This window comes from Adiantum capillus-veneris, chromosome 3, assembly GCF_014529385.1.
Source record: "Adiantum capillus-veneris isolate H3 chromosome 3, ASM1452938v2, whole genome shotgun sequence".
Classification (NCBI taxonomy): Eukaryota; Viridiplantae; Streptophyta; class Polypodiopsida; order Polypodiales; family Pteridaceae; genus Adiantum; species Adiantum capillus-veneris.
Window position 1 is genome coordinate 62,912,379 of NC_140933.1, and position 24,541 is coordinate 62,936,919.

A 24,541-nucleotide genomic window follows, 5' to 3' on the forward strand; every position below is an offset into this window, starting at 1 on the left:
GTGCTTGGCTTCACAAAACCTCACGATCCTCCAAAGGATGCAATCCAATTACACGACCGCCCCAAGTGTTGTCCACAATTTGCACATACATAGGCGGTTGTCCATAAGGACCCACATCCCCTTTATATTCTTTGCTTGCAGAATTGGAGCACATGAGCACTTGCTCCTCCATGGGGGAACCAAAAGGATGTTAGCGTGCAAACAACAAGTAAAATGAGTGTCTCTATAGCCTTGCACAAGTAACATCGTGACAAAGAAGAACTATTGTACCACCGAAACCACCTGTATAAGCACCTGTAAAGTTTTATGAAGAACCCTTCTAGCATGAACCACACTTGGAATTAAGAGAAACCAAGGACATAAAGACGTAGCTCATCTTTATCAAATGTCCATAGAGCATCCATAGGCTAAAAACAGATAAAAGATGAGAGAGTTATGGCAACTCGAAGTTGGGGGTGTACTCTCTCTTGCTCAAAAATGAGCTCTCTGGAAAGTTTGCAGGTGTTGCAAAGAATTGCAGCTATAAAATGGGGCCTCTTTTTATCTTTTATTCCAAGAGATTTCTTCTCTCTCCTCAGCCAACAAGGCTCTCTTGCAAGACTTCATTTCATTGGTCCATTTTCTGCCTCATTTGGGTAGGAAATCGGCAGCCGGTGACTTTTGGGCCAAGGGAAGAGGTGGGAGTGCCATTGGGACCAAAAGGATGGCCATGCGCTTGGGCACCTAGTGTGAATGCAAAAAGGGCACCATCTTCCCCCCCAAGAAGCCCACGAGTCCCCATAGCCAAGGCTTCAGAGAGCTCCTCTCTCCTTTCATACACCCTAAATAGGTACCCACTTCCCCTCTTCTACCCCTTTCTTTGAGCCCAATCTCCCTCATGTGGGATTATCCCATTGCCACATGGCACACTCTCCACAGTCTTCAACTTCCCTTCTCTCCCCACAGAAAATTTCCAGCTTGACCTCTTCTCAGAACTAGCTTCCCAGGAATATAGTGCACCGCTGCGGCCACCAAATGCGACTTCGTAAAGCACGGCTCAGAGCCCATTACTTCGGCTATCTTCAAAAATTTAAAATCTTAGCATTTCTACTTTTATATCATCAAGTTGTCCCAATTACCTTTGTCGCATGCATCTGCAACCACTTTCTAAGTCGAGATCGTCCACTTCGGATGCACATCTCATGATGTACAAGTCTGATTTACAAGCTATAAAGCACAGCTGAAAATACTCATTGAAAATCATCTTTTAGGGATTCAATTAACCCAAATCTCCAGTAAACAAGCGCAACAAAATCAAACCTTTGTACATAAATTTCACATGGTCACTCCCAAGACTCGAACCACTGTGTACACACATATATATGAGGCTAGTTAGCAAGATTTTTGGCATGATCCAATGACTTTGTGCTCATCCAAAAAATGCCTAACACCACACATCACTACTATATATAAGGTATTAAATCCCCCCTCAGAGTGACAAAGTGAATGACAATTGGCACATAGTGTATAGAGATACACCATGCCAGAAGGACATATCAATCCACAAAGAAAGCAACCCCAAAGCTTTACAAAAAACTTCAAAATTCTCATGAGCCAATGCCTTTGTAAACAGGTCCTATGTTGGTACATAAGCCAAGCTACTCTCTCCTGTTAAGAGTCTCTCCTTGATGTAGTGATAATGCACCTCAATATGCTTTGTGCGAGCATGAAAAATTACATTCCTCGCGTTGTGCTTCACATGTAAGCTCATGTGTCTATATTCTATACACTTTGGGATTACACTCTCTACGCATCGTCTCTATGTTCTTCTCTTTCTCTATCTCTTCAATATGGTATCAGAACGTGGTTGTTTTTTCTTCACAAAAATAGGGAATTTCTAACCTCCCGCGGCTTCATGTGGTGCACGCGCAACGAAAATTTACAATGTAGCAAAACATAAAATCGTCATACCTTTCTGTTCGAAACTCCGATTTCAACGTTTAGAGAGTCGTTCTTAAGATTTTTGGACGTTTTGGAGGTGCTCGTCATGGCATTTTTATCAAATTCTATATTATGAGTGATTTACAATGAATTGGTAACTATTTTTTAGTAGTTTTCAATTAAAACTATCAAAAGGTAATAGCTTTTATATTTCCAAATCTATTTGCGTTAAGCTTCTTGTTATAAATCTTTGAATTACTTTTCATGCATCATATACAATTTGTTTGTATAAAAAATTTAAATCAAGAGTTAATTATGTTCAAATTACATTGTATTCAATTAAATTTACATATTGATACATGTTGAATTTCTTATTCCACAATTCTTAGATTTTCTTTTTATGCATCATATATATTTTGTTTGTATAAAAGAAATTAGATCAAGAGTTAATCATATTGAATTTACATTGTTTGTAATTCGATTTACATATTGAAAGAAGTAAAAAATTTGATTGATCTTCATTTTACTATTTATGTGTATCACATATATTTCGATGCATGTACATCGAGTTTTAATTTATTGATTCATGTCAATTTCTTACATACAAATATTGAAAAGAGTTACAATTTTAATGATTTATCAAAGAGATACATTTTAACAATTTATTTTTAACTACAAACAACAAAGATTTGTGGTTTTATTTGTGAAGAGTTCTTATGAGATTGTTTGTTATTGTATTTTATGATTAAAGAGTTGTTATTATCTAATGATTTGATTATCATTGATTACTAATATCAAATACTTATGATTTATTGATTTATATCAAATCCTTACATACAGATATTGAAGAGTTAAATTTTGATGATTTATCAAAGAGATATATTTTAACAATTTATCTTTACATACCAAAGCTGATGGAGTAGTTGCGACTAGCGAGGTTACGAGAGCAGGTCAGGTTGTCAATGCTAGGAGTGGTGGTGAGGTGGTTAGCACCGGCAGGAACGAAGAGGTGGGTGACGGCTCCGCTAGACTTAGCTAAGAGGTGGAACACATGGGTGGGTTTGGTGTTTAAGGTGGGATTAAAAGGTAACTTGGCACATCAAGGCGAGAGTCCATGGTTCCTCATCGAAGAAGGTGGTTGGGAAGGAGATGGATAGGGATGGCAACAAGGATAGAGGCGAGGGTGGTTCCGAGTGTACAAGCCGATGGGACTAGCTTGCGAGCTGATTCAAGACATATTGTATGGTAGATTCTAGAGGGGAAGGAGGTGCCAGTGGTGGCCGGTCTTGTTGTGTCATAGCAAACAACAATTGTTACACTAAAAGCCACCATTTTACAATTTTGGAAATTTTTTATGGTTGTTTTAAGAAAGTATGACATGGACTTCAAAAGTTTCTCGTAAAGAGAAGTGCCATCTTAAGAGGGGCTTTTTGAAATCCACATCATCATATTTCTTGGATATAGGTGCAACTAAGAAAGCCCCACTCGACACTTTCATGCAAATGATAAGTTTTCGGCATCCAACAGGAATCGCAAGAAGTGTAATGGACAAACCTGATCGATGTGGGGACAAAATATTACATATTTGCATGATGAATCATGTTTGAGATGTTACAAGACACATAACACTTGTGCTGGAATTCTCGGGCGACTCGAAAGTTGGAAGTCAAAAAAACCTTCTAATAGGATATTTGGTCAGTGTGACCAATGGGATCAGAAACATAAAATGCATTTATCAACTTGGACACTACAGACCATGCTAATGAAACAGAATAGTAGGATCGAAGCTCCAAGCTTGGTGGAGATGAGGACGGGAAAGTTACTATATGTAAGAGAGAGGAAGAGACTACTCCTAAGTGATGAAGAGTCTCAATCTTCCCATGAAGTTCTGCTCCAGGCAAGGTTTACATATCTTCCTTCACATTTCATTGGTCCATAGCTTCTTCACATTTCATTGGTCCACATGTACTTTAGTCATCATTTTCCTATTAAAGTGCCTGACATTGAAATAACATAAAGCCTTCAGAGTGATATACTGATATTACATGTCCCACCCAAACACATGTACACACAAAGGTACCAAAGAATTCAACACATACCACCTACTTTTGATGTTTCACAACTTTCCAATTTACCATTAAAACAACGTATGGCAGATAATTGTGTAGCAAATCAATTAGCTAACACAATAGACGGCTACAGAGAGTCCATTATGACAGTAGAAACATATGAACAAAGATTGATACAGACCTTGATACGCCACATTAAATAAGCTTTAGTAACATACAGCATTTTGAAAACAAGACGTCAGCAGACAATGTACCTGCCTTCCAGAGCGAGAAGAAGAAGAAGAAGATTGTTTTAACGTCGTAGGAAACTATCCCAAGAGACCTGTGTGAGAGAGAGAGAGAGAGAGAGAGAGAGAGAGAGAGAGAGAGAGAGAGTGCGCGCGCGCGATGCACAACCAAATGGTATAGATTTAAAAAAAATGTGCGGTCTTACACGGGCTCAAAAAAACTCAGCAGTAACATTCCCTCTCTTGAAAGGCAGTGCCAACAAACATAAGACATGAATATCAACAACAGCACACCAATGACACTTCGATAAAATTTATTTTATCAAAGTGAAGAATTGTCCTCAATCAAGGATGTCATTATTCACCGGTCTATTTTATTGCACGCCTTTCCCGCAACAAAATTGTGTAGCAGGGACCAACCAAAAACAAGACTTGCCTCAATGGCAGTTATCAATCAACTTGTCTTCTTTATTTGGTCCTTCACAAGTAACCACAGGAATACTCTTCTCCAAATAATCTTATTACTCAATGCTTAAACCAATGAGCATATTGTGCCCACCAAGCACCCAATCGTTACAAAGTCAATGTTTCATCTTTGTTTGGGAAGGCATTATTTGCATGAGTCACTGCCCAAATGTACAACGAAGAGACAATACATAGACTCGGCAGCTGGTTTCTTAATTGAAGAGGAGGCCCATCTACAGAATGCCTTTGGAAATGTAGGCTCTGCTACCACAACAATGATAAAAAAAAGCCCATCAAAAAATTGTGTCGAGAGGGCACATTTTGCAACCCCATCCCAAGAGAACCAAAGGAAACTTAAAACCTGAGAACCCCCCGTCATTAATGATGAAACCTCATGCTTTGTGAGAATATTAAGGAAGAAACGGATTATGAGAGGATGCCTGCTTTTGGCTTTCCCTATAAGCCCTGCAAAATTATAAGCATAAGGTAACAGGAAAAACCATAACTCTAGAGAGCCACTAAGGCAGAATCCTCCCTTCCACATTTACCTTCTTGCTTGAGCCACTCCAAGGCCCACTGTTCCAAATATTATGAATAAAAAAGGCACTGCTGGGGCAGAAAATTGCAAACGGCTTCCCCTTCTTGCAAAACTATGGCCAGAATTGCGTGCCTCCTCTGTAAGATAAAACTAAGCCGGCAGACATCAAAAAAATTTGTCGATGCTAAAGGATGTCACAGGTACAATTTACTGACTATGCCAGCATACCTCGAGTAGAGAGACCTGAAGCTTTAGCTGTAAAAAAATCATTTTCATTACGCTAAGTTCAAGCAAGAAACATAAATCAATGATACCTTGGTGTACATGTAACAGATAGGACACTCACCGGCTTTCAGGCATGAATATGCCTCAGCAATCTGCAGCAACAAAAAAGGGTACGCAGGATAAGCAAAAAACCCATGAAAGTCTGCCCAAAAACATTGTAATCAGATTTCAAAGTCTGGCTCTTGCTTCTCTTAAAACAAAAAGATTTTTTTTATTAGGTAATTAAACACCCAGCCACTGCAAGCATGTCCCTGTCCAAGGTAAGCAAAGTTATGGGAGTTTGTCAATGCTCAAATCCAGTCTTTCATTATCCTCAACAGTACACCATCAGTTATTAGCCACATACGATTGATGAAAGATGCGAAGTTGATTTGGGATCAGCTTTCTTCACTTTATGATTGAGTTTAAGCGGATAGCCCTTGAGGTGCAATTGAGGATCTTGGATGCGAAACGCTCTTCCATGCGGGATCACATCAACAAGATGCAGGAGCTTCAACAAGAGATACTTTATATGGGAAAGGTTATCAGCTCAGAGGACATGGTCATCCAGCTTATGGCCCAATTACCTCCTCGGTACACCAACTTTTTCTCTTCCTTGATTACGATTGGCCAGTTTAATACTATTGTTCCAATAATATTGGTCCAGGAGGAGCGATTCAATACGGGGAAGAAGTCAGGCTCCAAAACCTTGACCAGTTCTTCCAACAACAAGAAGCAGAGGAGTAAGAAGAAAAGCAACACCACCAAACACAAGAAGAGTGATGCCGAACGGGAAGCCTTGAAGATGGAATGGCATTGCAATAGTTGCAGTGAGAAGGGACATTATTGGAGGAAAAGTCCAAAGAGAGCTGGAGATGCTTCAACTTCTTTGGCAGCAGTGGTGTGGTCACTGGCCTTTTGTTCATTTGGAGATTCTCCCCACAAAGGACTCTCCAGGGACATCGGGGGTTGAGTTGACTCTTGCAGGTCGAGATGATCATTATTGGATTCTGGATAGTGGTGCCTAACAGCACATGACAACTTCGAAGGATCTTCTGTCCAACATGCGGCGACACTATGGTACTATCTTCATTGCCGACTAATATGAAATTCCTATTCATAGCAAGAGATCTATGGAGCTCATTCCTGACGGCAGAGGGGGTACGCATACCTCCTAGGTACTTTATGCTCCAAAGCTGGGATTTCATCTTATGTCTGTGCACGAGGTGTGCAAACTTGGCATGGAGGTGAACTTCACAAAGGATGCGGTATCTATTCGGGATCGGCAATCTGGTATGGAGGTCTGAGGGGGCTCAATGGAGAATGAACTCTACAGCTCCATGCTCTTTCTTCAACGACATGGATACCCACAGGTGATCTTTGGTATTACAGATTTGGTCATTTGAACAATGATGCTCTTCCACTTGCTTTTCGTGAGCAGATGCTTACACGCTTACCAGATGTTGAGAGTAAGCATGGGAAATGCATCACTTGCATTCATGGGAAGCAACATCAAGAATCTATTCAGAGGGTTGCTACATTGCCATTTTGGAGTTGGTTCACACCAACCTTTGTGGACATATGCAAACACCTTCCCTCGGCAAGGCTCTTTATTTCATGTTATTGGTGGATGATTTCAGTTGCTTTACTTGGGTATATTTTCTACAGCACAAGTACGAGGTATTTGGCCTCTTCAAGAATTGGCATTTTCTTGTGGAGAAGAAAAGCAATCAAGTGTTGAATACTATTTGATCTGACAAAGGTGGCGAGTTTACCTCCAATGCTTTTATTCAGTTTTATGCGGACCATGGCATCAAGCGAGAGCTTGCGAATACCGGATCACCTTCAAAGAATGATGTTGAGGAGCGGAAGAATTGGACAGTGATAGAAATGGCACGGACCATGCTTGAGCATCAAGACTTGCCAAAGTCTTTATGGGCAGAGGCAGTTGCGATGACAGTTCATATCATCAACCGATCTCCGACCTCTTCAATTCCTAAGAAGACCCCATTCGAAGCCTATTTTGGTGATAGTGGTTCTCATCATAGTGAAGAGTTAGGGCTAGATATACCAAAAGCTCCCCCAAGGAGAAAGTCAAACAAGTTGCCGAAGCGGCTATTGGAGACTTTTAGAGATCCACGAACTTCAGATTGTCCACCCGATTGGCGTGAAGCCGGTACTACATGACGATCTTAGCGACTTCGTTTTGCTGAGGTAGATGGGACTTTATTACATGTGAACTATGCTTTCATGTCTACAGTGATCAAGGACAAAGACCCTCTTTCAATTGAGGAGGCACTTTCACAACCGAAGTGGAAGTTGTCCATGCAGAAAGAACTCGATTCCATCAAGAAGAACAGCACTCGGGAGTTAGTTCCACGGCCTGCCAAGTAGAAAGTGTGGTGTTAAATGGGTTTACAAGACCAAGTAAAAATCTGATGGACAAGAACAAGGCAAGACTAGTTGCCAAAGGCTTTTCTCAAAAACCTGGTGTGGACTATGACGAGACCTTTGCACGGACTGCAAGGATGGCGACCATTCGGATAGTTTTTGCCCTTGCTACCTTTTTCGAATGGCCGGTTTTTTAGATGGATGTGGTTTCGGCATTTCTCAATGGTGATTTAGAGGAGGAGGTGATGTGGAACAACCTCCAGGGTTCAAAGATCCAGACTTCGCACACATGGATTGTAGGTTGCTAAAGGCTCTCCACGACCTAAAGCAATCCCATCGAGCGTGGTACTAGAAGATAGACTCTTTCTTCCTACGACACTCCTTTCGACGACCTTCTGCAAACCCAGATTTATACATTTACCATGAGGGAGCATTGTTGACACTTGTTATCCTCTACGTGGACGATCTTGTGATTACAGGTAGCCAGGTTGAGCACATCCACAATACTACGGAGACCTTGGCTAAAGAGTTTGACATGACAGATCTTGGCTTGCTTCATCATTTTCTTGGATTGGAGATATGGCAGACAGAGGGGGGCATCTTTCTCTCCCAGGAGCGCTAAATCCAAGCATTGTTAGGAGCATTTGGTATGACCGAGTGCAAACCTATCTCAACTCCTATGCATCCCAATTAGAAGTTGTCACAGTTTGATCTTCTGGTTGTAGCTGATGCTACACAATATCGGAAACTGGTTGATTCTCTCATTTGGGTACTCAACACCCGTTTTGATGTCAGTTTCCCGGTGGGCCTTCTCAGTTCTTTCATGATGAAACCCACCAAGTCACGTTTGGAGCATGCCCTTCACCCTGTGGTATTTAAAGGCGACCAATTCATGCTGCTGGAGGTACCGACTCCCAGATCATTCTACTAGGATGGAGTCGTTCACACTGGGGTGGAGATCGAGATGGACGACAGTCGACTACAGGTTACCTTTTCTTTTGGCTCGGGAGCAGTTTCATGGAGCAGCAAGACACCACCTACACTTGCCTTATCTTCCACATAGGCAGAGTACTAAGCTGTTAGCAGTGCCACATGTGAGTCAATGTGGATTTGGAGGCAACAGACAACCATCATGTACTCTGACAATCAGAATTGTATAGCCATTGCAAGGAACTTGGTGTTCCATGCCCGAACCAAGGATATAGAGAAACAGTACCATTTTGTTTGTGAAAAGACAAAGAATGGCTCTATCCGACTAGAGTACATCCCGACTTCAGATAATCTTGTTGACATCTTCACCAAACCTCTTCCACAAGCGTCATTACCCTCTCATGCCAGCTCCGTTGGACTTGTTTCCCATCCAGGAGCTGAGAGGGGGTGTTAGAGTTCAGTTTCCTTTTCGATGGTAGCTCTGATATCTCCCAAGAGCACTTTAGGGGGAGAGAGTTGTTTTGTGGCTATGCCCGGCCGTACTTGAGGTAGACGTACCGGCGCACTTCACGGGGTTGCTCACCCGCTAGGCTGGCATGAGACAAGACCCCCCGTTCCTAGGGTTTCCTTGGGTTAGAGTCTCGAGTCTTCTGCAGTTCTTCTACTAAATATGTGTCAGGTCACTTTTAGTGAGCTTACATATTTATTAGCATTTTAGGCCATTTATCTGGGATCGCCGAGGTTTTGCAGTAGGTAGGCAAAATCTAGGATTTGCCTATACATGCAACTCCTCCCCTTGTACTTTTGGCATGTGTGGATCAGTGCAGAGATCCAACGTTTGGGTAGACTCTATCTATCTATCTATCTAGCGTTCTAGCGTTTTGCAATTTGCTAACGTTTTGTGCGCGCACCACATTCTCTCTCTAGCATTTTCTCCCACCTACATCGATCTCTCTCTCCGGTGTTTTCTCCCTCAGCGATCCCTCTTCCTACAGCTAGAGCTCCCTCTCCCTTGCCGTGTGCACACCCTCTCGGTGTGGCATTGCGTGCGGTGAGTTCCCGTGCCCGTTCGGTGGGCCATTAAGACAGGTTTAAAACAGATAGCATCCATTTCAAACAATACTTTCTCAAACAATGTTCAAAAGTATCTAGCTAGAAAACAACTAGAGAGGTCATTCAGGGTTTTGTTCAGACAACCGAACTTTGAGGACAACGGGCTTGCCCTTCTGCATCACGATGATGGTTCGGTTCCGGACCTGAAGAGTTGCATCATTCTTGTCGTGCCAGGGCATGCCCAAGAAAACGTCGCAATTGCCCAACTTCATAATGTGGAGATCGGCTTTTCCATGATAATCTTGTATAGTCACTAGAAGTGCACCAATGAGCGGTACCACTTTCTGAGTTTGCCCTGTGGCTAGCTCAGCTTCAATTTCTCCACCCTCTGGATCATAATCAAAGTGCATCTGCTTCAAGAATTCTGGATGGATGAAGTTCTCCATAGCTCCGAGGTCAAAGAAAATAAGGGCTTTCAAGCCATTGACTTTTCCATAAGCTCTGCATAATTGATTAAAACTCTCGAGGTGTATACCATAAATATCGGGTACTAGTCCAATAGCAGGTCTAGCCTTCTTGGCCGGACGTGGCCCCGGGGATCTGTCTGTCGTGGAAGCAAAAGGTTGCACTGAGAACGTCGAGGCTCGCTCAGAACATGTATTGTATGTATGCCCTGTTTGGAAACATTCGAAGCATCGGCCTTCTTGTAACAAGATGTCTCGTTGACGTTGTGTCACACGAGGCCGTTGAGATTGGTTTTCACAAGATTCTCGAGAATTTGTTCGGTGTTGCCGGGAGTTCTGGTTAGTGGCCGGAGGTTCTTCTGTGGTAAACTCCAACTTTCCTTTCATGAGCTTGTAGCCAACCTCGGCATGGTCCATAAGCTCCTCCATGGTAGAGATTTGCTTGGAGAGACAATATTCCTGCAATGGAGATGGTAGTCCAATGGTGTAGCGTTGGCACTGGTCCTCCAAGGGAATGAACTTAAAGGACACAGGAAGGTACATGTCGAGAAACCTTTGGTTATAGTCTTCCATGGTTTCGGTGGCAAGCATTTTCAAGTTGCCCCACTCTGTCAAAATCCGGACTTCAAACATCGAAGTCATGTAACTACGTGCAAAAACTGTCCTGAAAGCTTGCCAGGTCCTTGGAGCATGCCGTTGTGTTGCGATTGAACTCCACCATTGCATAGCATTATCTTTAAGAGATCCTGCTGCTCGAGAATTTTTGGATTCTTCTGTATAGTTCCCCAAAGCATAGATACTGTCAAATTGCTGTAGGAACTGCAATGCTTTCTTGCGATCTTTCACCCCGGAAAAAGCAAAAAATTTGACTGTCGTGCCACCATCTTTGAAATCTTTGGGTTGGTTAGGCGCATATCTCGGGTATGGATAATAAGGGAAATCCATATGAGCTCCAACCATTGTAGCCTGATGGCAGTGGTTGTGGAGGTGGGGGCAACGGCGGTGGCAAAGGCGGTTGCATTGGATCAGGTCAGATGGTTGCACCATATTCCTGAAGACTCCCCCAATCGGAACAGACGGCTGAGAAGGTTGCCGGTTGGAAGCTCTCGTACTTTCTAGTGCCGAAGGAGGTACCACCTAGGGCATCAGAGGGGGTAACATGTAGCTCAAAAATTGTTGAAAACTTTGCAGTATCGGAAGATTCTCGTGAGGATGCCGCGAAAGAATGTCATGAAGCTCGTTGAGCAAAAACTGCAAATATTCTGTTGAATCCATGAATTCCAAGTCTTGTGTTCTTTATGGCTTATGCCCTGTAAGACACAGCGATGAGACGGGAGCGCCTGATGCGCGATGAAGTAAGGGTGGGAGTGGCTAATAAGTCCGGGGTCAAAGGCCGAAGATACCTCAAATAAAATTCTGACAGCTCTATCTGCTCTTTTGTAGGACCGGTCTGAAAGCACACGCCTAATGCTCTGATACCACTGTCACAAGACGGGCACCACGTGCCAATAGAAAAGAACAAACTGAACAGACTTTTAGCACTTCAATAACAACTGAACTCATAGACAGAGACGACACACGACACGAAGTGGCGGAATTCCACCCCAGAGAGTATTGGCCCCAAACCTTGGCGCCCCTTTCCGCATTTCTTTATATTGCATCAACACAGTACAAGCCGATACTCCAGACTCTGCACCTTCTCCAGGAAGCATTCCAGAGAATGAGCCTAACCTCATATTTAGAGGCCCTTGGCTTGAAAAGCAGTTACAGGGAAAAGCCTTCAAAACTCAAAAGCTTCTGGTCACAAAAGCAATGCCAAAAGCTGCCAGCATAATTTACGGAAATCCATACAGCCTGCCACGTCATCAGCCAACGTAATTTTTGGAACTTCCGTACAGCTGCCACGTCATCAGCTTTGCGTGAGTGTGTGTGTGAGTCCTGCTTTATTTTAATCCCTTTATGTCACTGGGGCCCCATCAGACGGGGTCCCTATAAGTTGGTAGGACCTCTTCTTCTTCTGCTACTTGTTCTTCTTAGGGTTTAGGCCCCTCGGCCGGCATCTGTAAGTTGGCTCCATTCTTTAGGCTTTGACACGTTGTCGGGAGATAAGTGTGCGAAAGGTGAGCCAGGAAGGCACCGGGCCGCTCGAAGGTGGAACCTGGCTTAATCCAGGTGCTAGTTATGAAATTCAAGCTTCAGTAATGATGTTAAAGTCTAATCCGATGATATCAGTACCATATACAATCCTTTCACCTTAATTGGTCTGCCAAGACTGCCTTGATCTGCTTTGTTTTCCTTCTGCTGCTTCTGGGTTGAAAGAGAATTGATGTTCTTCCCGCTATGGCTGTGGGAGCTTCAGCTTAGGATTTATGGCTTGGTTTAGAGCTTGGGATTAAGCTGGCTTACTTTAGAGAGCTTATGATAATCCGCGTTAAGGTTTTGATGCCTTTTGAGTGTCGAGGATTATGGCTTAGGGATTAAGAGGTTCGATCTCATGCTTGGTTAATGAAAGTTAAGAATTTTTGGCTTGGTTTAAGGAGATTAAGATTAGCTCGGCTTAAGGAGAGCTTAAGAAATTTGGGTTTAGGATTAGAGATTAAGCTTGGCTTATGAGAGCTTATGTTAATCCAATAAGAGAGCTTATGATTCAAAGATTGGCTTATGAGAGATTAGTGGTCATCAAGGCTTAGGCTTCGCTAAGGGCTCTTAATCATCAAGGTTTTTAAGGAGATTAAGTTGGGCTCAAGTAATGAAGCTTATCCAAGATTATCTTGAGCTATGGCTTAAGATCTCAAGGCTTTTCTTCCCCTGGGAGAGAAGGGGTTTCATGAAAAAAAGAAGAAGAATCAAAAATGACGAGAGAGCCCACAAAAGGGAGTCGTTCCCTTCCTTATAGGTTGCATGGGGAAAAAAACTCCTATTCTCGGCCATCCCATTAGCGATATCGCTAATGGGAATGGCCTCTTGATGACGTGGTAGGCCGAGTGATGACCAGCACGGAATGGCCCCGAACTTGCACCGAAAGGCCTCGCAATGGGCTGCTTTGCACTTTTCATTTCTTCGCCGCCACCGGCTGAGGCCCGAGCCAGTCTACGCAAGCGAATCTCTCCTTCCTGCGCATTCGGCTACAGCTGCCCGCCATGCTTTTTCTTGGCTTCACACCCCTTAGGGTTTAATCGGACGGCCTTTTTTGCTTATGGCCTTGGGCGGCCCTTTATCATGTGACCTTGGGCCTTTGGGCTATGGGCGGCCGGCTTTCCTCGTAAGGGCACCACATTAGGCATACATGTCGGCTAAAGCATTGCCAAGCACGACAACTTCCTCCAGTCACCATCGATTAACAATATCATCATGAATTTTGATGTCATAAAAAATCTTCAATAGTACCACATGCCTGCAAGAAGCAAGTGTAAGTGACTGCTTTTGGAGAGTTGACCCGTCAAGGCTAGGCATATTATAAAAAATGCTTCCCCATCGGCCCACATTTGGCATACACATCGGGCACCGCACTGTATTAAGCCAGATGAATGTGACTGATCAGGGCGACCAGGGCGGTTCGAACCCGGCCCCCGGCGATACTTCAACGGATAATAACTTGGCAACCGTAAATCCAATCACCGATCTAAAAAGACCGACTCGCTCCAGAAATTGAGCACTTCAGCCTGATGCATTCATTTCAATTTTGTCCCCTCAGCTACACTTGCCCAATCCGGTACGGATCTGCAATCGACTTGAACTTTAAACTGCCATAACTTCTTCACCGTAGCTCCAATCGACGAGCCGTAAAGACAGGCTGGTAGAGCACATCGAGCATTGCAATTCTAGGTCACAATATCCCATCCATGTCCACTTCAAGCATAACACTTTTTAGCATCATTAAGGCATGTTTTGGCAATTAGAGCCCCATCTGACACACTTTTAGCTCATAAGTTGGCTTGTTAGCAAGCCCTTATAACTGCTAAATAATCATGCAGGATTCAAATACACCTGATTGGCTTTCCTTTGCTCATTTTCTTGTCATGGGAGCGGAGCGGCACGACATTCACCCCCTCTGAACCTGCACAGCCTCCGGTCTGTGCCAACCGGTCTTCAAGCTACATCTTCTATAAATACCTTAAGTTACTTGTCATCAAGCTCACGTAGTTGGTAAAGACATGTGAAACAAAAGAAGGTTGAAATCATAGCATCAATAGTCTAGCTCAATTATCTGGTAGCTGTTCCATCACAAATCTTTGAACTGTAGTGGTCGTATCTTCAAAGCATTCAATTATGAAAAAAAATATGTTTAGTGAACCCCGCCAGACTGAAGTGCTCCAGTTACTTATGCACACGGCTTGACGATCAGCTCGCTTTAGGGAACCCTGTCAAGCTCAAGTATGCCTTACTCTATCTGCACACGGAATGGTCGTCAAGTTCTTTACTTCAAGTTCTGGTAGCAGAACCATCTCAAAAGATGTGAAGATATTATAACAATTGTCCAAAGATGTCAACTGGAAGCTAGCCATGTAAGCTTATTGATAATATAACCAAAAATACTTATGTCTTAGCATACATCCAAAACAAATCTACTACCAAGTAACTTGCTACAGGAAAATAAATGAGATCTTTGAATCTGCAAGTTGCTCTTCAATAGCTCCCAGGATCAGATGGGATAATAAGAAATTGCCCCAATAGTGGAGCAGCATAATATCCACATGAGCATACATATTCTGAATCAATCAACTTCAAGCATTTCTGCTTGAAATATGTTATTCCAGGATCTAGCAGAAAGAAACCACAATGTAGACCCAAAAATACCCATCCATAGTGAACCTGCTTTTGAAGATCTGTCGAATCACCTGATTCAAATACCATTAAGATCACATAGCATTGATGGCCTTCGCAATATACTAGAGCTTCACCTGAAGCATAGTGCAACAACCACATCTCATAAACTTTCGGTAACTTAAGGTCGTTACCAGTAAGAATGAAAGAATTCTGACTCCCTTTTATTGGTAGCCAGGACATCACTAACATAAGAATTACTAGAAATAGTATCCAAATCCAGCCATATTTAGCACATTGTCCAAAGAAATGAAAAGCCCTATTCACTTTATGCAGTATCAAGGATGATTTAGCATCATCACCCCCTCTAGCTTCATAGCCATTACGAAAAATCTTAGGACTTTCTGGACCTGTATCATCAGAGAGATTTTTACCTGACTTTTGAGGTTGATAATGAATAATAGCTTTATTCTGAAAATCTTCATCCATAACATCCTTGGGAAAATCACCCTTGGAAGTCTCAACATTCTTCAAAGCTATAGGAGTTGGCTCCTCTTGCAGCCCATATATAAGCATAGATGTAAAATCCATGTCAATATCCTGCTCACAATCGGCATGATGTAGGCAATCTTGAATATCGTCCTCTGCTTCCTCATCTGCATCCATGCTACTGAGTAAGCCATTATAACTTGAAAAAGGTTCATCAAGCACCCCTTCTGAAGGGGTACATGCATTACAAAGCTCTTCTATACCGCTATAACCTTCTCCTTCAGATTAGGCCAAACAACCTTCAATTATGGAATCTGCTTCTGTGATTATAGAATCAGCAAGCATATTGCTAGGAGCAACCATAGGTTCATTGGCATCTTCAGGTTTATCCTGTGTTAGGTTCATAGTCTCAGCCACTTCATCAGCTATTGTATATATAATAGATTTGTTTATGCAATCATCTGTAATAAATATGCTGCCCTGCTCAGCTATAGTGTCGATAGAACCATTAGAAGCCTGTAGTGACTCATCTTCTTGATAGACTTGCTGAGAGCATATCATGCCAAGGTCAATAGCTTGAAAAAATTTTCTTGTACAATCTAGTTCTTCACTAGAACCATTATTCGAGGTAACTTCCATACGAGCAATCTTTGAAAAAAATCATATATTTGTGTTTCAGGAGTAAATTCATTATGTACCTTTGCTCGGTTGCTCAAAATATGGTCTTTTGTCGTTGAATCTGCTACTTCCAAAGCTGTATTTGCCTTGGCTTTACTTCTTGCAGAAATATGGTCCCAAAATTGATCATAATTAAGGAGTTTCATATGATCCCCTTCTTTATAGAAAACAATCTGGCTTCGTTCATTAATCTCCTTCATTGCTAACTCGATAATTTTTTAGCTTTCATGAACAAACCCATCTGCAAAATAGTCCCACTGGATGGGGTATGTCTCTGCCAGTTCTCGGACCTTATCTTTAAACTCAGAGGTTACCACTTCTTCAAAGGTTGAAATCATCCGATCTTCTGGAATTCCTCGGCTCTTCATCTCCGCTTGATAGCATGCAAGGAGTCCATATGGATCATGTCCTAGAAAAATTCCATACTGTTCATGTACGGCATCAAGTGCCATCTCCACTGCATCATCAATCTGCTCTTTCATCTTCATAGCTTTTACTTCTTGCAAACATCTCTTAACTAAGCCCAACATTTTTGGCAGATCCCCTGCTGCTAGATTTTTATCAAATCTATTGAGGTTGTAATCTTTAATAAACTGCTTCAATTCTGCTAGAATCTGAATCTTTACCTCCCACCCCGGCTCGTTCCGTGTCGGGTTCACCAAGAATGTCGGGGGATAAGTCTGCGAAAGGTGAGCTAGGAAGGCACCGGGCCCCTCGAAGGTGGAACCTGGCTTAATCCAGGTGCTAATTATGAAATTCAAGCTTCAGTAACGATGTTAAAGTCTAATCCGATGATACCAGTACCAAATACGGTACTTTCGTCTTAATTGGTCTGCCAAGACTGCCTTGATCTACTTTGTTTTCCTTCTGTTGCTTCTGGGTTGAAAGAGAATTGATGTTCTTCCCGCTATGGCTGTGGGAGCTTCAGCTTAGGATTTATGGCTTGGTTTAGAGCTTGGGATTAAGCTGGCTTACTTTAGAGAGCTTATGATAATCCGAGTTAAGGTTTTGATGCCTTTTGAGTGTCGAGGATTATGGCTTAGGAATTAAGAGGTTCGATCTCATGCTTGGTTAATGAAAGTAAAAATTTTGGCTTGGTTTCAGGAGATTAAGATTAGCACAGCTTAAGGAGAGCTTAAGAAATTTGGGTTTAGGATTAGAGATTAAGCTTGGCTTATGAGAGCTTATGTTAATCCGATAAGAGAGCTTATGATTCAAAGATTGGCTTATGAGAGATTAGTGGTCATCAAGGCTTAGGCTTCGCTTAGGGCTCTTAATCATCAAGGTTTTTAAGGAGATTAAGTTGGGCTCAAGTAATGAAGCTTATCCAAGATTAGCTTGGGCTATGGCTTAAGATCTCAAGGCTTTTCTTCCCCTCTTCCCCTGGGAGAGAAGGGGTTCCATGAAAAAAAGAAGAAGAATCAAAAATGACGAGAGAGCCCACAAAAGGAAGTCGTTCCCTTTTGTACGGAATGTTTTGCACTTCTCATTTCTTCACCCGCCACCGGCTGAGGCCCGAGCCAGCCTACGCAAGCTTTCCTCATAAGGGCACCACATTAGGCATACATGTCGGCTAAAGCATTGCCAAACACGACAACTTCCTCCAATCACCATCGATTAACAATATCATCATGAATTTTGATGTCATAAAAAATCTTCAATAGTGCCACATGCCTGCAAGAAGCAAGTGTAATTGATTGCTTTTGGAGAGTTGACCCGTCAAGGCTAGGCATATTATAAAAAATGCTTCCGCATTGGCCCACATTTGGCATACACATCGGGCACCGCACTGCATTAAGCCAGATGAATGTGACTGATTAGGGTGACCAGGGCGGTTTGAACCTGGCCCCCGGCGATACTTTAACGGCCAGTAACTTGGCAACCGTAAATCCGATCACCGATCTGAAAAGACCGACTCGCTCCAGAAGTTGAGCACTTCAGCCCAGTGCATTTATTTCAGTTTTGTCCCCTCAGCTGCACTTGCCCAATCCGGTACGGATCTGCAATCGACTTGAACTTTAAACTGCCATAACTTCTTCACCGTAGCTCCAATCGACGAGCCGTAAAGACAAGCTGGTAGAGCACATCGAGCACTGCAATTCCAGGTCACAATATCCCATCCATGTCCACTTCAAGCATAACACTTTTTAGCATCATTAAGGCATGTTTTGGCCCTTAGAGCCCCATTGGCACACTTTTAGCTTATAAATTGGCCTGTTAGCAAGCCCTTATAACTGCTGAATAATCATGCAGGATTCAAATACACCTAATTGGCTTTCCTTTGCTCATTTTCTTGTCATGGGAGCGGAGCGGCACCGACAACGTCAGCAGTTTGTGACAGCAGACCTTATGTCTCTTGGGGTTCCATGGCAGAGGGTTGAGCCCGTACTCTTGGGAATTTCGCTACAGTTTACAATACTTCTTGAGGAGACCAAGAGCATTCACTTACGAGACATGAGGGGGGTGTAGAGCATGTGTCAAGATATTGTAGAGGCTATACCTGCAGAGTGGCACACCCCTCTTGAGCCAACAGCCCCCTGCTAGATGGGAGCTTTCATGAGACTTGAGGTCCTCATTTTAGTAAGGGCTTGCTCAAACACAAGTTCTTGCATGCTCTTTGAGGCTTAGAGAAAGGGTCGCCTTCACAGAGTCACTACCGAGGCAAGCAGGATGATTGTGATACAAGAGGGCCGGCCTACACTCCAACGTGCCACAGAGCTTGTACCCCAGGAGTGGAGCAGAGATAGAGAATATTGTTGGGAGCTCAACTACAGCTTGACGTTATGGCTTCCACATCATCGAGGTTGAGCCAGTCCCACTGGCGGAGACTCACGTGACATTTGGCTTGAGTTGATCAGGCCCAAGGGCCAGTTTGAGGACTCCAAGGTAGCTCCAACCGAGCGCCACGGGGCCTTCTTGCGACTTTGGCAACCAGGGCCCTTCTTCATCATGGTTCATGGCGCGCCTAGATGGAAGTACCACCCACCACTGTGGCTGTTTCCTCTTCCCATTTCCTAATTTAGCATTAATTGTACATAACTTGCCTTTTTATTGTGAGAGTCTCCCCGCATTTTGAAGTAGCCCTCTCTAGCAGGGGCAGATTGTAGCCCATTGGGCAGTTTTTTTAGCTGATGGAAGGATCTTTTTCTTGCCAAAAAAAAAAATGGTAGCAATAATAAATAACTTTTTGAAACATACTACAATTGATTTGTCCAATCACATTTGACATGCCCAAACAACAATTTCTCAAACATGCAAAAACTTTCATCAAAATTGCAAAGATCTGGCACAAAAGAAGCTACATCTGAAAAAAGTAAACCATATACATTTGGCCGCTGGGAAGAATAACACCTGTTGGAACTCTGCTTCCGCATGCTGTTTGAGACTTGGTGGTTGGTGATCTGGGTGCTTCTCTAATGCTTTTTGCTTATATGCCTCCTTTAGCTGTCCTTCAAAACCAGATAAAACGTTTACTAAAAGAAACATAATTTTGCATGTTTCAACTGGTAGAGCGGTTTATGCCAAACCTCAAAAGCTAGACCTTGGCTTGAGAATTAAGAAATGCACTCCAAATACTACGTCCCAATCACAAAATTAAAGTAATACCATGCAAACTTCTGATGTGGGCATTGCTGATGTGGCAGCCTGCATGGATAGGTGATATGGCAGTTGTGCATGCTCTCATCACATTACTTTTCGGATTCATCCAGTTGGTCCTAGTTTCTCCCAAGGACGGGTGTTATGGAGTGAGGGCTGTTTTGTGGCTGTGCCCCACCAATCAGAGGTTTTCTTATGTCAGGATGTTTCTAGCCATGTTTAGCTCAGGGCCAGATCTGTCTTTTTGGGACAACCAGCCAGCAGCCGTAGACAAAAAGCCAACAACTAGAGGTCTTCCAATCAGATACCCAGAGGATGTTCCACCCATACTGCACTCTTTCTCCATGTACCCGGAGTAGCAATCCTAGATCCGTGGATCCTCATTGCATATCCTCAGTTCGCCAGGCCGTATTCTAGATTTGCTACCCTCGTGCTTGCTCGGTTGGTTCCCAGTTGTTGCCAGAGGTCTCGTGTGTAGGAGCAGTTGGTAGTGTTAGTAGCACCAGCAGTTGTGTGTACCTTGGGTCTATCCATTGAGGCATGTCAGATCTATGCAAATCTATGTCGGACCACCCTTGTATGAGCAGTTTGTTATCAACATGGAGAGACTTTCCCAAAAATCTCTCTCTCTCTCTCTCTCTCTCTCTCTCTCTCTCTCTCTCTCTCTCTATCATTCTCATAGTTGTCATGTCCATAGTCACATAGAATGGCCATTTTGGGTCTACCGTAACCGTTCCTTGTTCCCATTTCCTGTTCCGGTCCCCATTCCATGTGACTATATAGTCATAGTGAATGGCACTTCATTATCTCCGGTTCCCGTTCCCATTTCCCCTTCCATGTGACTATGGTCCTGTCTCTTTCTATCTCAGTGATCTCTCTTCCCCATAGTTGCCTTGTTCATTCATGTGGCATTGCAAGTGTTATCGTGTAGAGGATCTTATCGGAGTCGAGACTCGAGCTAGATCGAAGTCGAGGTGTCCATCGGCGGATCGAAGGCCAGTTCTTGTCTTCATTGCATCCTCTGTTGCATATTCTGACAGGGGCCATCTTGCACCTAAAAGCCTGTGCACACTATATCCCTATGGTACCCCTACCCACTAATATATATACTCCCACGTATGCTGGTGGGACAGCAATGAAGCTGCCCCACAACCCCAGGGGAAAACCACAAGGGTCGCAAAAATACTCCCAGCTTGGAAGCATGTGCACACTATATCCCTGCCCACTAATATATACTCCTGGGTATGCACGTGGGCCGCTGCCCCATGACCTCATAAATAGTGAAGAAGGTTGTTTTCTCATGTTGGGATGTGTACAGCGTTTAGCTCGAGGTTTTGGCTTGGTCCCATGGCCATTAGACTCTTGCAGGCTAGGAGTATTTTTCCACGCCTTGTTTTTTCTCTATAGCCCACAGGGCTTTGGGTGCCTTTTTTCCACTCACTCTGGACGAGCACAGCCACACAACAACCCTCAGACCTTGTCACCTGGCCTTGGGAGAAACTGTTACAACCTTGGACACTCAAGCGAGAAACCAATAGCAACACACAAACAAAAACTTCAAAATCACTAAACTTAGGAGAGTCGACACGGCACGATGGATTTCCCAACCAAGATGCATTGGCCCCAAAGACTGGCGCCCCTTTCGGTATTTCTCTTCGCAAAGTACAACTCCCAAGGATCCAACTCTCTCCGAGACTCTGGGTACACATGCTCCCTAAGATGGGTACTGAATGCCAAGCTAATGATTATGCTGTGTGCAATCAGAGGATATGCAACTAATCCAAGTGCCTGGATATGCACGGCCTGCACACAGACTCACAAAGGTGCGAGAACACTTCCTAGGCTGACATGAACCCTAGACCTGAGATAGCTTGTCCATATGCACATATGGTTAGATGTGCACGTGACATCCCCTCCTTTTCAAAGTGAGGTACTAGTACCGAGCTGCATGGCTTCCTTGTAGTAATCTCTGAAAAATTCTCCATCGACCCACACTGCCTCGTCGATCCTTGAACTTCAAAAAGTACTGTCGAACTTGCTTCTTTGAGCGATGGTGAAACCGATGCAACAACACTTCTCTGGCTCCATGACTTTAGCTTCGTCGATGATCTCGAGCTCTTCTTCTTCGGAAATGTCCGTTGGAGGTGTACCTTGAAACACTTTCAACCAAAAAACAAAGAAAACCTTGTGCATTGACCATGAGTTAGGCAATTGTAATTTCATGGAAACCTCATTGACCTTTTAATGACTGGAAATGGACCATACATTCTGAAAGACAACTTAGGACACTTCTTTCCGACTTGCTTAAGACGTTGCTTCATGATTCTCAAATAAACCCAATCCCCTTCCTTGATAAAAACATCCTGACGATGCTTGTTAGCCTATCGTGAGTAAGATTCCTGAGGCTTGCTTAGCCGAAGCTTCACACTCTCAGAAATCTCATCCAACAACTGACTTTCAGCATTGACATAAGGCATTTGACTGACCGAGCGAGTCAAAAGTGACTAGAACGGACCGACAAAGGCTGCCTCATACGGAGTTCTACCAATGGCAGAGGAATAAGAGTCATTCAAAATTGCTTCGACCAATGGGAGATAGAGCTCCCAATTAGACTGCTGATCATGCATATATGACTTCAAAACATCAAAAGCCAATTGATTGTAAATTTCTATTTGACCATCTGATTGTGGATGAAAAGCCGATGAAAAATTTAGCTTGGTGCCAAAATTTTAAAAGAGAGGATGTGAACTTAACATCCCTATCTGAAGCAATTGACTTTGGCAAACCATAGAGGGGGTACCAATGCTTTATGAACAACAGTGCTACATCTTGTGCCGTGACTGTGACCTTACAAGAAATCAACATGCAAAATTTGTTGAAAGGGTCAACAATTGTCAAACATTGAGTGTTTCTTGAATGCAAACTAGGTGGAAGGTTAATCACAAATCCCATAGAAATGTCCTGAAAAGGCTCGTCGGGAATAGGCAATGGTAGCAAGAGGCCTTGCTGCTTACCCCCAAGAGCTTTTACTTTTTGGCAAATGGTGCACTGTGTGACATAACGAAACACATCTTTTCGCACTTTATATACCTAGATGGATCTAGGATAAGCCCAGATTCACCCTTGAAGGAAAGTGCAAGTTATAGTCTCATGATAGTCACCCACAAGACAATATAACAATCAACTCCATAATGCATAGTATTGACTAAATACGACATCCCCACTAACGTCGTCAATGCCCAATAGTGGGTGTAGAACTAGGTACTGATATATGCTCCCCAACACAACACACACCACACACACGCACACATGAGCATACATCAACACAAAGTTCAACGTACTGAGTTTCTGTCATGACTCCGGAGATCAAGGGCAAACTCGGCCATAATGAAGCCTAGAATCTTTCTATTTTTTCCAAAGTGGTATTCATTCCCCTGTGGTCCACCCATGAGAGAGTCATGAGCATCATGCAATATGGCTCTCCTGAGAGAGAACAACACACATAGACGGTGACGAAAATACAACAAACCTTCACGAATAAGATAGTTGCTAGGCCCTTGGGAAGCAAGAGCCTGCAACCATTGCTTACTAAACTCGGAATCTGCATACTAGTTCTTCATACTGTCGAAAGACACACCCTGAATAAAAACTATGGATATTGACTCAAGAGCCAAGATCTGTCCTTTGCGACTTAATGCATCTGCAACAGGGTTAGCTATACCAGACACATACTCAATCAAACCACCAAATTGCTCAAAAAATTGTGACCACCATGCTTGGCGATCACTCCAATGTGCATTAGGCATAGACTGGAGCCACTTGAGGGCTTGATGATCTGTGCGAGCTGTGAACTCTCTACCATACATAAAATACTTACAATGCTTGAGAGAGTGAATGATAGAGAGAAGTTCTTTGTCATAAACGGAATAATTCCTTTCTGCACTATTTAGCTTTCGATTGAGAAATGCAACTATTGAAGCAAAGCACCTATGGCGACATTGCTCGCATCCGTCCATACCTCAAAGGGGTCGTCCCAAGAGGCAAGGATGAGATACGGCGCTTCTATCACCGCAACCTTGAGAGCTGCGAAAGCCTCAACGGCTGCCTCAGGCAAAACCACACGCTGTCAAAGCCTAAAGAATGGAGCCAACTTACAGATGCCGGCCGAGGAGCCTAAACCCTAAAAAGAACAAATAACAGAAGAAGAAGTCCTACCAACTTATGGGGACCCCGTCCGATGGGGCCCAATGACATAAAGAAATTAAAATAAAGCAGGACCCACGCAACAGCTGATGACGTAGCAGCTGTACGGAGATTTCTGAAAATTGCGTTGACATGATGACGTGGCAAGTTGTACGGAGATTTCCAAAAATAGCGCTGGCTGATGACGTGGCGGACCCTACGGATTTTCGTAAATTACGCTGACAGCTTTTTGGCATTGCTTTTGGACCAGAAGCTTTTGAGTTTTGAAGGCTTTTCACTATTACTGCTTTTCAGGCCAAGGGCCTTTAAATATGAGGTTAGGGCTCATTCTCTGGCATGCTTCCTGGAGAAGGTGCAGAGTCTGGAGTACAGGCTTGTACTATGTTGATGCAATATAAAGAAATATCGAAAGGGGCGCCAAGGTTTGGGGGCAATACTCTCTGGGGTGGAATTCCGCCACTCCGTATCCCATGTCGTCTCTCTCTTTCA

The 24,541-nt window shown here is 43.4% G+C and overlaps 1 protein-coding gene across 3 annotated transcripts in view; it reads right to left on the reverse strand.

The window, feature by feature from the left end:
* Positions 1–4,570: 4,570 nt before the first annotated feature.
* Positions 4,571–24,541, reverse strand: part of LOC147461018 (Chaperone DnaJ-domain superfamily protein) — a 97,657-nt gene continuing 77,686 nt past the window's right edge. Inside the window, exons 2-7 of one of the 3 annotated variants that reach the window (XM_086508675.1) lie at positions 19,579–19,696; positions 5,566–5,646; positions 5,448–5,474; positions 5,230–5,356; positions 5,043–5,146; positions 4,571–4,942 (exon numbers count right to left, since the gene is read on the reverse strand). In XM_086508675.1, coding sequence (XP_086364801.1) covers positions 5,092–5,146; positions 5,230–5,356; positions 5,448–5,474; positions 5,566–5,646; positions 19,579–19,696 — 408 coding nt within the window. In that variant the 3' untranslated portion in view covers positions 4,571–4,942; positions 5,043–5,091. Of the gene's footprint in view, positions 5,147–5,229; positions 5,357–5,447; positions 5,475–5,565; positions 5,647–19,578; positions 19,697–24,541 lie in introns of all 3 variants that reach the window. The other 2 variants (XM_086508676.1, XM_086508674.1) reach the window with 2 other exon arrangements.